Source organism: Dermochelys coriacea, chromosome 14 (assembly GCF_009764565.3).
Source record: "Dermochelys coriacea isolate rDerCor1 chromosome 14, rDerCor1.pri.v4, whole genome shotgun sequence".
NCBI lineage: Eukaryota > Metazoa > Chordata > Testudines > Dermochelyidae > Dermochelys > Dermochelys coriacea.
The window spans coordinates 28,854,176-28,869,347 of record NC_050081.1 but is presented as its reverse complement, the minus strand read 5'-3'; the positions used below and the strand labels follow the sequence as shown (position 1 = coordinate 28,869,347).

Here is a 15,172-nt window from a genome sequence, read left to right as displayed (position 1 = left end):
AGGCAAATGCCAGAGTGCTAAAAACAATGGAGTAATAAAAATTATATTTAAATGAATAATTGACAGTGATTACAGACAATTGCCTTCAAAATGAGGCAAATCAGAACAGCAGATGAGAGAAATCTGTGAAGTATGTAAACTGACAAGGAATTATTTTAAACACAAAAGAACAGGGTGTGTGTGTGTGTGAGAGAGAGAGAGATTTCAATGAACCAGGTTTTGTTGGTAGCTCGCTACATCATTTCAGATAGAGAAAGAGCTTCTGTATCTAGGCAATAGGCTACACTGCGCCAGGAAGCGGGAGCTGAGACGGACCATCCAGCGAACAGCACAAGCCCCTCTGCCAGCAATCTACACCCTGTTTGGCAACCACTACTGCTGGCTCACCCCGTTTGCAGTAACTTTTATCCCCTGCACCCGTTCCCTATCAGGGTTTCCCCTCTTACAGGGTCTGGCACAATATCTCCCCTTTCAGAACCCCAACTCCTGCTCCCTGTCCCCGATTTTCTCCATCTGCCTGCCCCTGCCCCTTACCCTCGTTTCACACGTTGGCTCCTGAACAGTTTCTGCCCATCCTCCCTGCTCATTTCCCCCTCTTGTTGCCCCGTCAGCTTCGTCTTGCAGGAAGGTCGGGGCAGAGCGAGGGCAGCGGCTACGGCAGGTGTCACTGAGCATTCGCCTGGCTCCAGCCTGCCCTGGAACAACAAAGGAGCTAAACCTGTTGCTTCCTGCGCTGCTGTTGCGGCCCCAGAATGTGAGTGTGGACGGGTCGGCGGGGGCTGTGGCCACCAGAGGGCTCTGAGCATTGCTAGGGGCGGGGAGACGGCGAACAACTCGCTGTCTGCTCATTTAAACTTCCTGGGTGGGACTCGGAAGACCTTGCTGCTGCCGCACCCATGGTGATCTAGGAGCCGATCAGCTGCTCCCCAGCGGGCTGTGTGCGGGGAGAGCCCTTCCCTAGCGCCCCTCTGGGCCCAGCCGGGGGGACTTGCTCCGGGGGCTGGAACCAGCCCCTGGGGCAGCCCCGGGCTCTGCTGACGCCAGCCCCGGAGCCTGCAGGTGAGGGGGGGAGACCCGGGGAAAGGGCTGGGGCCGGGCAGGAAAGTGACTCCGCTCCAACGGCCCCTCCTCGCCCCAGCTCCGCTCCCGGGGAGGGGGCGGGGGTCTGCGAGTCCCGGAGCTGCTGCCCTCCCTGATCCCCCCCCCCCCGGCTCTGCCCCCCTGAGCGCCTGCAGGAGCCGAACCAGCTCCAGGAGAGCGACCGCCCCGGGCCGGGCCAGGGACCAAGTCTCCCAGCCCGAGGGGAGGGGAGGGGGGCAGGAGGGAGACAGGGGCAGAGACTGGCAGGGGCAGCCGGATCAATCAGTGGGGAGGAAGGTTCCCGGCTCCCAGCGCTGCCCAGCCCCGTTCCCTGCAGCACCCCGGGCAGATTGACTTTCCTGGGAGAAGGGGAGGAGCAGGGAGAGGAAAAGCCAGTTCCTGCATCTACCTATTCTCCAGGGCTATGAGGAAGCAAGATCTGTAAAGATGACCACTCGTGAACAATCTGATAAAGTGGCTCAAGGCAGACATCACACCGAGGGGTCTGTCTGACTGTGTATCCCCTCCCCTCTTCAATATTCGGATGGGAAGAGGAGGCAGAATTGATCCCCTACTCCCCCTTCTCTGGGAAAGGGTGTTGGGGACCAGGACATGGGTGGTCATGTCTAGTGGTCAGAGCAGGAGTCAGTCCTAACGGTCAGAGCCATGAGTCACAGCCAGCATCAGGAACCTGCGGCTAGAGCCAAGTGTCAGAACTGGAATCTGAGGCTGGATGCCAGAAGCCAGGGTTAGAGCTGAAGACAGGAATGGGAGGTGAGGGCTAGAAGCATGTTGCCTGGAATGAGGCAAGGAAGGGCAAAGTTGAAACAAGGCAGGAGTAAGGCTGAGAATAAGCAGGAGCTACCACAGCCCTGGGCAATACAATGAACCACCGGAGCAGGTCTGCTAACCCCTGCTAAATGGGGGCCTGCTGTGCTCATTACTGTGCCTGGGCTTCAGCCAGCAGGTCCTTGCTCCTGGCCAAGGACTGGGAGGGCATTTGATTGATTTATCTCCCGGGCAGTTATTTGGGTTTGTTCTGCCTTGTTTTACCCAGGTTAGCAGATGTCATATCCTTGTGGCTTCCTGCCCAGCAGGACTCACACCTGGCTGGAGCTCTCCTTTTCTTTGAGTGTTCAGATGTGATATGGAGGTGGAATTGGTCCCCTCCCTTCTTTCCTCTGGAGAAGGGGGTTTTTTGGGTGGGGTGGGGGGAGTTTATTTCCTCATTTGTTGATCTCCCCAGCAGTTACTTGGGTTTGTTTCTGTGATGCAAGAACCCCAGGATGCCAGCTGGCAAGGGGGTTACAGGAATGTCCTGGGTCTTGTATGTACATTCTGACAGGTTTCAGAGTAGCAGCTGTGTTAGTCTGTATTTGCAGAAAGAAAAGGAGGACTTGTGGCACCTTAGAGACTAACAAATTTATTTGAGCATAAGCTTCCGTGAGCTACAGCTCACTTCATTGGATGCATTCAGTGGAAAATACAGTGGGGAGATTTATATACATAGAAAACATGAAACAATGGGTGTTACCATACACACTGTAAGGAGGGTGATCACTTAAGGTGAGCTATTACTAGCAGGAGAGCGGGGGTGGGAGGGGGGAGGAACCTTTTGTAGTGATAATCAAGGTAGGCCATTTCCAGGAGTTGACAAGAACGTCTGAGGAACGGTGGGGGGGAATAAACATGGAGAAATAGTTTTACTTTGTGTAATGACCTATCCACTCCCAGTCTCTATTGAAGCCTAAGTTAATTGTATCCAGTTTGCAAATTAATTCCAATTCAGCAGTCTCTCGTTGGAGTCTGTTTTTGAAGATTTTGTTGAAGAATTGCAACTTTTAGGTCTGTAATCGGGTGACCAAAGAGACTGAAGTGTTCTCCGACTGGTTTTTGAATGTTATAATTCTTGATGTCTGGTTTGTGTCCATTTATTCTTTTACGTTGAGACTGTTGAGCCTCTGATAGTGTGGCTGATGTGATTAGGCCCTATGATGGTGTCCCCTGAATAGTTGGCAATGGGCTTTGTTGCAAGGATAGGTTCCTGGGTTAGTGGTTCTGTTGTGTGGTGTGTGGTTGCTGGTGAGTATTTGCTTCAGGTTGGGGGGCTGTCTGTAAGCAAGGACTGGCCTGTCTCCCAAGATCTGTGAGAGTGATGGGTTGTCCTTCAGGATAGGTTGTAGATCCTTGATGATGTGTTGGAGAGGTTTTAGTTGGGGGATGAAGGTGATGGCTAGTGGCCTTCTGTTATTTTCTTTGTTGGGCCTGTCCTGTAGTAGGTGAATTTTGGGTACTCTTCTGGCTCTGTCAATCTGTTTCTTCACTTCAGCAGGTGGGTATTGTAGTTGTAGGAATGCTTGATAGAGATCTTGTAGGTGTTTGTCTCTGTCTGAGGGGTTGAAGCAAATGTGGTTGTATTGCAGAGCTTGGCTGTAGACAATGGATCGTGTGGTGTGATCTGGACACCAACATTCCACACAAAGATGGACTACAAGCCGTCAGGAACAGTATCCCCGATACTGTCAAGGCAAACCTGGTGGCTGAACTTTGTGACTTTGTCCTCACCCATAACTATTTCACATTTGGGGACAATATATATATTCAAATCAGCAACACTACTATGGGTACCCGCATGGCTCCACAGTATGCCAACATTTTTATGGCTGACTTAGAACAATGCTTCCTCAGCTCTCGTCCCCTAATGCCCCTACTCTACTTGCACTACATTGATAACCTATTCATCATCTGGACCCATGGAAAAGAAGCCCTTGAGGAATTCCACCATGATTTCAACCATTTCCATCCCACCATCAACCTCAGCCTGGACCAGTCCACACAGGAGATCCGCTTCCTGGACACTACGGTGCTAATAAGCGATGGTCACATAAACACGACCCTATACCGGAAACCTGCTGACCGCTATTCCTACCTACATGCCTCCAGCTTTCACCCAGATCACAGCACATGATTCATTGTCTACAGCCAAGCTCTACGATACAACCACATTTGCTCCAACCCCTCAGACAGAGACAAACAAGATCTCTATCAAGATTTCTATCAAGCATTCTTACAACTACAATACCCACCTGCTGAAGTGAAGAAATAGATTGACAGAGCCAGAAGAGTACCCAGAAGTCTCCTACTATAGGACAGGCCCAACAAAGAAAATAACAGAAGGCTACTAGCCATCACCTTCATCCCCCAACTAAAACCTCTCCAACACATCATCAAGGATCTATAACCTATCCTGAAGGACGACCCATCAGTCTCACAGATCTTGGAAGACAGGCCAGTCCTTGCTTACAGACAGCCCCCCCAACCTGAAGCAAATACTCACCAGCAACCACACACCACACAACAGAACCACTAACCCAGGAACCTATCCTTGCAACAAAGCCCATTGCCAACTCTGTCCACATATCTATTCAGGGGATACCATCATAGGGCCTAATCGCATCAGCCACACTATCAGAGGCTCCTTCACCTGCACTTCTACCAATTTTCAGAGTTGCAGCCGTGTTAGTCTGTATTCGCAAAAAGAAAAGGAGTACTTGTGGCACCTTAGAGACTAACAAATTTATTAGAGCATAAGCTTTCGTGAGCTACAGCTCACTTCATCGGATGCATTTGGTGGAAAAAACAGAGGAGAGATTTATATACACACACACAGAGAACATGAAACAATGGGTTTATCATACACACTGTAAGGAGAGTGATCACTTAAGATAAGCCATCACCAACAGCAGGGGGGGGAAGGAGGAAAACCTTTCATGGTGACAAGCAGGTAGGCTAATTCCAGCAGTTAACAAGAATATCAGAGGAACAGTGGGGGGTGGGGTGGGAGGGAGAAAGACCATGGGGAAATAGTTTTACTTTGTGTAATGACTCATCCATTCCCAGTCTCTATTCAAGCCTAAGTTAATTGTATCCAGTTTGCAAATTAATTCCAATTCAGCAGTCTCTCGTTGGAGTCTGTTTTTGAAGCTTTTTTGTTGAAGTATAGCCACTCTTAGGTCTGTGATCGAGTGACCAGAGAGATTGAAGTGTTCTCCAACTGGTTTTTGAATGTTATAATTCTTGACGTCTGATTTGTGTCCATTCATTCTTTTACGTAGAGACTGTCCAGTTTGGCCAATGTACATGGCAGAGGGGCATTGCTGGCACATGATGGCATATATCACATTGGTAGATGCGCAGGTGAACGAGCCTCTGATAGTGTGGCTGATGTGATTAGGCCCTATGATGGTATCCCCTGAATAGATATGTGGACAGAGTTGGCAACGGGCTTTGTTGCAAGGATAGGTTCCTGGGTTAGTGGTTCTGTTGTGTGGTGTGTGGTTGCTGGTGAGTATTTGCTTCAGATTGGGGGGCTGTCTGTAAGCAAGGACTGGTCTGTCTCCCAAGATCTGAGAGAGCGATGGCTCGTCCTTCAGGATAGGTTGTAGATCCTTGATGATGCGTTGGAGGGGTTTTAGTTGGGGGCTGAAGGTGATGGCTAGTGGCGTTCTGTTGTTTTCTTTGTTGGGCCTGTCCTGTAGTAGGTGACTTCTGGGTACTCTTCTGGCTCTGTCAATCTGTTTCTTCACTTCAGCAGGTGGGTACTGTAGTTGTAGGAATGCATGATAGAGATCTTGTAGGTGTTTGTCTCTGTCTGAGGGGTTGGAGCAAATGCGGTTATATCGTAGCGCTTGGCTGTAGACAATGGATCGAGTGGTATGATCTGGATGAAAGCTAGAGGCATGTAGGTAGGAATAGCGGTCAGTAGGTTTCCGATATAGGGTGGTGTTTGTAATATATGCCATCATGTGCCAGCAATGCTCCTCTGCCATGTACATTGGCCAAACTGGACAGTCTGTACGTAAAAGAATAAATGGACACAAACCAGACATCAAGAATTCTAACATTCAAAAACCAGTCGGAGAACACTTCAATCTCTCCGGTCACTCGATTACAGACCTGAGGGTGGCTATCCTTCAACAAAAAAACTTCAAAAACAGACTCCAATGAGAGACGGCTGAATTGGAATTAATTTGCAAACTGGATACAATTAACTTAGGCTTGAATAGAGACTGGGAGTGGATGGGTCATTACACAAAGTAAAACTATTTCCCCATGTTTTTTCCCCCCACCCCCCGCTGTTCCTCAGACATTCTTGTCAACTGCTGGAAATGGCCCACCTTGATTATCACCACAAAAGTCCCCCCCCCCCCGTAATAGTAATAGCTAGTAATAGCTCACCTTAAGTGATCACTCTCCTTACAGTGTGTATGGTAACACCCATTGTTTCATGTATTCTATGTATGTAAATCTCCCCCCTGTATTTTCCACTGAATGCATCCGATGAAGTGAGCTGTAGCTTACAAAGTTTATGCTCAAATAAATTTGTTAGTCTCTAAGGTGCCACAAGTACTCCTTTTCTTTTTATGTACATTCTGTTTCACCAAAGCACAGCCTGTGTGGTCGTAAATGAAAACTGGGGTAACAGTGGAAATTAATGTTGTTGTGAAATATTTGTGGAGATCCTGTGGAAGGAGGTGTGTCTAGATCCTGAAAATATGGTTTAAAGTCTTTGTCATGGGAGAGTTGGCAAACAGGTTTTCTGTCAGATAGGAGAAGTTAGTCACCTCTCTCTGTTGAGGTGAAAATTAAGTACTGGAATCCAGCCCCATGGATACATACTTACATACAAAGTCAATGGAGATATGTAAAAACAGGGGAGCATCACTCAGAAAAATAAGCTGCAGGTGGTCATCCTGACTTGGGGAACAAAGCATGAATTTTGGGGATATAAATGGAAGGCAAAGAAGACACCCTTTTATCCTGCACCTAGGAAGTAAACAGGTGGTTCGGTTACCTTCATGAAAACAGGATCTCAACTAACCTTGGTTGAAATGCTGCAGAAGACGCTGGCTGAGATAAAACTTCTTTAGACAGGAGGTTAGTCTGTTAAGTCTCTAGAAAGAGTGTTATGACTTTTGTTGTATATGTCTCCAATATCCTTACTCACTGCCACTTGAACCTTGAATCTTTGTTAATGAATTTATGTGGTTTTCTCTATAGATATGTCTAAGTGCTGTGGTATTAAGCTAGATGTTGGTCCTGAACTGAAACTGGCTCTGTGGATGAGGGGAAAACAGTGGACGTGCTGTTCCTTGATTTTAGCAAAGCATTTGACACAGTCTCCCACAGTATTCTTGCCAGCAAGTTAAAGAAGTATGGGCTGGATGAATGGACTATAAGGTGGATAGAAAGTTGGCTAGATTGTCAGGCTTAACGGGTAGTGATCAATGGCTCCATGTCTAGTTGCCGGAGTGCCCCAAGCGGAGTGCCCCAAGGGTCGGTCCTGGGGCCGGTTTTGTTCAATATCTTCATAAATGATCTGGAGGATGGTGAGGATTGCACCCTCAGCAAGTTTGCAGATGACACTAAACTGGGAGGAGAGGTAGATATGCTGAAGGGTAGGGATAGGATACAGAGGGACCTAGACAAATTAGAGGATTGGGCCTAAAGATATCTGATGAGGTTCAACAAGGACAAGTGCAGAGTCCTGCACTTAGGATGGAAGAATCCCATGCACTGCTACAGACTAGGGACCGAGTGGCTAGGCAACAGTTCTGCAGAAAAGGACCTAGGGGTTACAGTGGACGAGAAGCTGGATATGAGTCCACAGTGTGCCCTTGTTGCCAAGCAGGCCAATGGCATTTTGGGATGTATAAGTAGGGGCATTGCCAGCAAATCGAGGGACGTGATCGTTCCCCTCTATTTGACATTGGTGAGGCCTCATCTGGAGTACTGTGTCCAGTTTGGGGTCCCACACTACAAGAAGGATGTGGAAAAATTGGAAAGAGTCCAGCGGAGGGCAACAAAAATGATTAGGGGACTGGAGCACATGACTTAGAGGAGAGGCTGAGGGAACTGGGATTGTTTAGTCTGCGAAAGAGAAGAATGAGGAGGGATTTGATAGGTGCTTTCAATTACCTGAAAGGGGGTTCCAAAGAGGATGGATCTAGGCTGTTCTCAGTGGTGGTAGATGACAGAACAAGGAGTAATGGTCTGAAGTTGCAGTGGGGGAGGTTTAGGTTGGATATTAGGAAAAACTTTTTCACTAGGAGGGTGGTGAAACACTGGAATGCGTTACCTAGGGAGATGGTGGAATCTCCTTCCTTAGAAGTTTTTAAGGTCAGGCTTGACAAAGCCCTGGCTGGGATGATTTAGTTGGGGATTGGTCCTGGTTTGAGCAGGGGGTTGGATTAGATGACCTCTTGAGGTCCCTTCCAACCCTGATATTCTATGAATCATACTAGCTAGTGTGTATGCTTTTGCTTTGGGGACAGCAGACCTGATATTTTTGTGTATGGTCAGTGGATAAGGGGCTGGACATTACAGAGGAATGCTTCATAGGGACTTGGGGATTAGGGTGCACCTATTGTTAACCTGCAAGGCAAAGTAAGGGCTGGCATATCCAGAGGAGAGTGCTTTAGTGGCTAGCAGACTGGTAGTGTCAGGGAGCTGACACCCAGCTAAGTACAAGTATGTCTGCATCATGCTGGATGCAGGTGGTAACTAGATGACTCACAGTCCTAGGTACCCCAAGAACCATCAGGGTCCATCTTTGCTTTTCCTCTCTGAAGTTCCTTTTCCCCCCAGCACAGCAAGTGACTCCTGTCTGGATTGTCTCCCTATCCCAGCAGGTGAGAGGATGGTGAGTGAGAACAAGAAGGAGAATCCTCAACAGGAAGGTCCTGAGCATGTGGAACCAGGTGAGATGGTATCAGGAAGATCAGAAGGGGATGTTTCTCAGTGTGCTGAACAGGGAGAAGCCCGTGAAAGTCAGTGCAAGCCAGAGAGGCAGCAGAGAAACCATGCAAAGGAGAACCAGTGTAAATCCACTCACAGGAGACAAGTGGTCAAGAAAATCAAAGAAACTGTTCAACAGAGAATCCCCAGTGGAGATAGATCCCATACATGCAGTTTCTGTGGGAAAAGCTTCTGCTGGAGATCAGCCTTTATGAGTCACCAGAGAACCCACACAGGAAACAGACCCTATAAATGCAAGGAGTGTGGGAGAAGCTTTAGTCAGAGCTCAACTCTCACTATTCACCACAGAATCCACACTGGGGAGAGACCCTACAGATGCAATGAGTGTGGGAAAAGCTTTAGTCGGAGTGGAAACCTTCTAGCACATCAGAGAATCCACACTGGGAATAGATCCTATAGATGCAATGACTGTGGGAAAAGCTTTAGTCAGAATGCATACCTTCTATCACATCAGAGAACCCACATGAAGCAGAAACCCTACATATGCAATGAATGTGGGAAAAGCTTTAGTCATAGCTCACAACTTCTATTGCACCAGAGAATCCACACTGGGGAGAGACCCTACATATGCAATGAATGTGGGAAAAGCTTTAGTCTGAGCTCACACCTTCTAATGCACCAGAGAATCCACACGGGGGAGAGACCCTACAGATGCAACGAGTGTGGGAAAAGCTTTACTCGGAGTGGAAACCTTCTATCACATCAGAGAACCCACACGGGGGAGAGACCTTTCAAATGCCCAACGTGTGGGGAAAGCTTTGTTCAGCTCTTGAAACTTGTTAGACACCAGAGAATCCACACTGGAGAGAAACCCTATAAGTGTAATGAGTGCGGGAAAAACTTCAGTGACAGATCACACTTTAATAAACATCAGAGAGTCCACACAGGAGAAAAGCCCTTTAAGTGTTCTGAGTGTGGGAAAAGCTTTGGTTCAAGCTCAGATCTTATTATACACCAGAGAATTCACACAGGGGAGAAACCCTATAAATGCATTGAGTGTGGGAGAAGCTTTGGTCGAAGCTCAGACCTCACTAGACATCAGAGAAAACACACAGGAGAGAAGCCCTACAAATGCCCCAACTGTGGGAAAAGCTTCAGTGACAGCTCTGCCCTCACTAAACACCAGAGAATCCACAGAGGGGAGAGACCCTACAGATGCCAGGAGTGTGGGAAAAGCTTTCGTCACATCTCAAACCTTCTATTACATCACAGAACCCACACAGGAGAGAGACCCTATAATTGTCCTGACTGTGGGAAAAGCTTCAGTCGAAGCTCAAATGTTATTACTCACCAGAGAATACACACAGGGGAGAAACCCTTTAAATGCCCCGAATGTGGGAAAAACTTCAGCACACGTTCAGCCCTTACTGCACATCAGAGAATCCATAGCAGAGTGAGACCGTTACCAATGTCTTGACTGTAGGAAAAAGTTTCTGTAACAGCTTAGCTCCTATAATCTCCAGGGAACCCACACAGGGAGAAATGCTACAAATACAATAAGTACAGGAAAAGTTTTAGTTGAACCTCACACATTCTATCACATCAGAGAACCCACACTGGAAAAAACCCCAATAACTGCTCTGATTGTGGGCTAAGCTTCACTTGGAGATAAACTGGTATTAAGCATTACAGAATCCACAATGGAGACAGCCTGTAAATGCTTTGAATATTAGGATCAGGCGAGGCTGGAGTGGCCATGCAATAAGGACGCACAGTAGTTGTTAAAACAGAGATTGAAATCCCCTTTCTAGAAGAGAGCCCTGTAGGACAAGAGGCTGGGATAAGATTCCCATGCTGTGATGGGATTTGATTATTGCTTCTCAAGAAGCTCTGAACATCCTCTGTTCAGCTCCTAAATTTGTTTGGTGCTAGAAAGCTCTCTTATATTCTGTGACTTCTCATGTATTCTTCATAGTTTTTAGACCTGGATCCACCAAGGGACTTAAGTGTTACAATGCTGTGTTGTGATACCACACTTCTAGATAATCACAGAAACAACACTGGGATCCACAAAGCCTGAGTTAGGCACCCGGGCTGTCTATAAAATGAATGGGGAGAAAGAGACATCTCAGAATGTGATTCACAAAACCAAGCATGCTAGGTGGGGAGCCACCTAAGCTAGCCAATGGGAGATGCTAAAGAGATGGGGGTATCTTGAGTCCTGCCCTTTTCTTGTACATAGGTACCTAAGTCCGGGCTCCAGGGAAGCACCTCTCTCTTCTTGTGATTCATAAACTGGGGATAAGTGCTCCTCTGCTGATGGGGCCCCATCCACTTGGAGTGTTCCAAAGCCACCTAATGCTACACAAAATACCTGGGGTATGGGAAAAGAGGACAAGGACCTCTCTTATACCCTTTAGTCCAGTGGTTGAGGTACTCACCCAGGAGGTTCAAGTCTCCTCTATGCTGTTCAAATCCCTTCACCACCCCAAGCAATCTGCCACCTCCCAAGTGAGTACCCTAGCCACTGGATATTCAGAGGTGGAGGTATTCCTCAATCTCCTTTGTTGAATCTGGTCCACTAAGAACTAAGAGGTGGCAGATTCTATGCTAATGGAGGATTCCAAGAAAAGGATGGAAAGGAATTTCTTGTGATGCCCGAATGCCACCTGCTGGATGGACAGAAACTTGCTATGACAGTTTGACCTGTCCAGTTAATGAATGACCACCTGCAATAAAAGAAAATGCCTCTCCAAAAGAAAAAGGACAATGGAAACTTGCCTAATATGTCCTTTAGGGTAGATTGAGTCCCCCCATTACAACCACATGAAGTGATAATGCATAAAAAAGGATTGTCTAGTCCAAAACCTAAATTCCCTGTAAGCTGTGCAGCGGCATGGCCGCACAGAACCTTATTTAGCGCTGCGCAAATGCTTAGGGAACCCCCACCCCCCCACTCACCCTGCAGCCTGGACTTACCGTGGCCCAGATCCAGGGATGGCCAGATTGGGCCCAGGCACAGCTGGAGCAGCCCGGACCCAGGAGCGTCCTGGGTGGCTCTCCCCCAGCTCAGACTTGCTGGGGCCGGGGGAGGGGCAGCTATCCTGTAGCCGCAGCCGTAGTCCCAGCCCCAGAGCTCCTGTGGCAGGGACAGGTGCCTCTTCCCACTCAGCCCAGGTGCTGCTGTGGGGAGAGAGCACTGGGGGGAGTCCTCTTTCCCTGCTGTAGCTCTGGAGCACCCTCTTGCACCCCAAACACCTCGTCCCTGGCCCCACCCCAGAGCCTGCACCCCCAGCTGGAGCTCTCACCCCCTGCATCCAATCCTCTGCCCCAGCCCTGAGCCCCTCAGGCCTACCCCAGAGCCTGCACCGCCAGCCAGAGCCCTCACAGCCCTGCACCCCAACCCTGAGCCCCCTCCCACAAGAATTCCTCAGCCCCACCCTATCACATGAATTTTGTTACGTGCACCAATATGAAGGTGACGTGTCACACATCACCTTCATATTGGTGCACATAACAAAATTCATTCGACACGTGTGGAAAAATTAGAGGGAACACTGCAAAAACCTCTGTCCTGCAAAACCTACCTCCAGCAGATTGTGATTAGACTATAAGCCTCTGATTTAGAGAAAACTGGGTCATTCCACATGAGAAGTGTTTGTTTAACTCTCCCTCAGAGAGCAACTTTCTTTGACTGAGAGAGTCTTTGGATGCTAAACTCCAGAATCCCAATAGTAAGCAGCTTGGGGAAAAAGATGTTTCCCAGAAGACAATCCTAAGCTACAAAGTGGAACACTTCACCCACAAAAATAGAAGGGACTGAGAGGGTGAGCAGAACCACTTCTTTAAAGTTCAGAAAAAAATAGGAAATCAGTGCCCATTGCTAAAATTCAACAGGTACTTTGTGTGCTTGGAAAGATGATAGACATTAGTCTTGGAGCATGTTTTCCTAGAATACCTAATCCACTGGAGTTTAGATCTATTCCATAAAACCAGACTTTTGGACTGGTAGGAACTGTTACTTGGAAAATACCAAAGTCATATAAACCTATCAACTTCCATCCAACTATGAAAAAATATCCCAATTAAAAATAGTAAAAAGGAAATGAATTAACTAGAAATTGGAAAAAGAAATAGCCTTAGTCTACTTTAAGGCTCTATGTCTACACTGCGCATCTTACAGCGGCACAGCTGTGCCACTAACGCCTTGCCACTGTAAGGCACCCAGTGTAGCTGCTGTTTGTCAGCAGGAGAGAGCTAAGAACACTCCCTCAACCTTCTCGATTAACTTTAATTTGAATATGTAGTGTTGGCATAACCATGTGGGTCCTTGGATCTTAGAGAGACAAGGTGGGTGAGATAATAGCTTTTACTGGGCCGACTTCTGTTGGTGAGAAAGACAAGCTTGAAAGCTTTTCCAACAAAAAATATTATTTCATCCACCTTGTCTCGTTAAATTGAATTACCGTTTGATTAATTAAACTGCTTTTTGAACTTGTAAACTTGCATATTAACTCCATCAATCAGAGTTAATCCTCTTGGCTCTGAACTGTTGTATAATAATCACTTTGGGTGATTCTTGTACCACAGCTTGTGCAGGGTTAATTGTAATTATTTTCCAGCTAAACACATGTCTAAACAATGCTGAATTTTCAACTGTAATAATTATATAATTGTGAATTGTTAGCTTCACAATGCTACCTTCATAAGATAGAAGTAAGAGAAAAAGTAAGAGTTTTACTAGATTTTGTTAAGTTGTCACTACTTTCACTTCTCCCATCCTATCCAATTTATCTAGTTTTGTCCAAATTCATTTTTAGTTTAAAAGTTTTAGAAGCAAGTTGAATCTCCTTGTTGTATACCAGTTATTATACTGAATTTATACTTGGTTATCTGATACTGTTTCTTTAAGTTTAGCTGTTTAATTCCATCAATAATGCTTAGCTACTAGTTAATCTTAATTAGGATAAACAACCTGTGGATTTTTTTAGTATCCTAAATAAATAAGTGCATACCATTGTGGTTAATCCCCATAGCTTTTTGAAATTTATACTCAGTTTTATAACACTAGTCTATTTAATACTTGTTTTAAAATTTAGAATGTCATATTTAATTAAGAGGTTATTTTAAGAATAGGTAAATTGTTTCTTATTTTATTTACCATTTTCATCTGGTGTCCCTCATTTGCATAATCCTTATTGATTTGATTTTTTATTGGTTTCTTCTGTCATTTCTGATTACTTAAATAAACTCTTCTTTATTGAAAGCCACGTACAGTGATTTATTTTACAACATTGTTTAGTATGGGTGGAGAAGAATCCTTAGTAAATTTTTATGTGGTTACTACCTGAGTGCAGTCTCACTAATAACCATAATCAATAATTCCATCTTTTGATTTGGTGTTCCTGAGCTAGTCAGATGAGAAGCCATTAATTCATAATTCCAATTAATTACTGTGTAATTCCATCTAATTAGTCGATATCTCTCCTAATTATCAATTTTGATAATTGTTTGCTTCTTTTGGTAATTTTACTTTGAAAATTACCCAGCATCTTTCAACTGCATGCTCCTGTCATTCTGGGAGATGGCTTACCCTCCCCATCCTGGCTTATGAATAAGGCTAAGTTTTTGTCATAGATATTTTTAGTAAAAATCAGGATCAGGTCATGAGAAATAAACAAAAATTCACGGCAGCCCATGACGTGTCCCTGACTTTCACTAAAAATATCCCTGACAAAAGGGATGGGTAGGTTCAGCACCCACTGCTGCTGGGGCTCCCTGGTCCCCCACTGATGTGGTGCATGGGAGCTGCAGAGTCCCCCTGCCCTTGGGACTGGGCTGCTGCGGGGGGTCCCCTAGCCTGGGCAGCTGGCAGCTGCAGGGTCCCCCCACCAGGTTGGCTGGGATCTGTGAGGGCGGGGCTGGCTGGGAGCTCCAATCCCAGGGAAGCAAATGTCATGGAGGTCAATGGAAGTCGCAGCTTCCATGACCTCTGTTTCATAATCGTAGCCTTGCTTATGAACCTGGACACTTGAATGTCAGGAGAAAGGAGCTGTTGGGCTAGGCCCTACATAGGTGCAGATTTGCAGTGGAGTGGGCATTTTGGGAGACTGAAGGGAAGGAGGAGGAGCCTTCTGAGAAGGCTGGAGGCTGATGAGCAATGTCTGCCTCATGTGAGAGGTATTTGCTGTGTTTTGCAGAACATCCTTGAGAGCATGGGGGAGATTCTCACTGATGGCTGGGAGGGAGATGGGGAGGGCAGAGACTTTCTGTATGCTATGAATAGCCAGAGAGAGGACTTCTACAAGGTGCCCCAAGTAGTCAGGGATATAAT

At 46.7% G+C, this 15,172-nt stretch overlaps 1 protein-coding gene across 1 annotated transcript in view; it reads left to right on the top strand.

Annotated features, from left to right (window-relative positions):
• Nucleotides 1-847: 847 nt before the first annotated feature.
• LOC119842772 (zinc finger protein 135-like) overlaps nucleotides 848-15,172 on the top strand; it is a 50,450-nt gene continuing 36,125 nt past the window's right edge. The window contains exons 1-2 of the mRNA XM_043497471.1: nucleotides 848-1,059; nucleotides 8,769-10,308. Coding sequence (XP_043353406.1) covers nucleotides 8,780-10,308 — 1,529 coding nt within the window. The 5' untranslated portion in view covers nucleotides 848-1,059; nucleotides 8,769-8,779. The remainder of the gene's footprint in view (nucleotides 1,060-8,768; nucleotides 10,309-15,172) is intronic.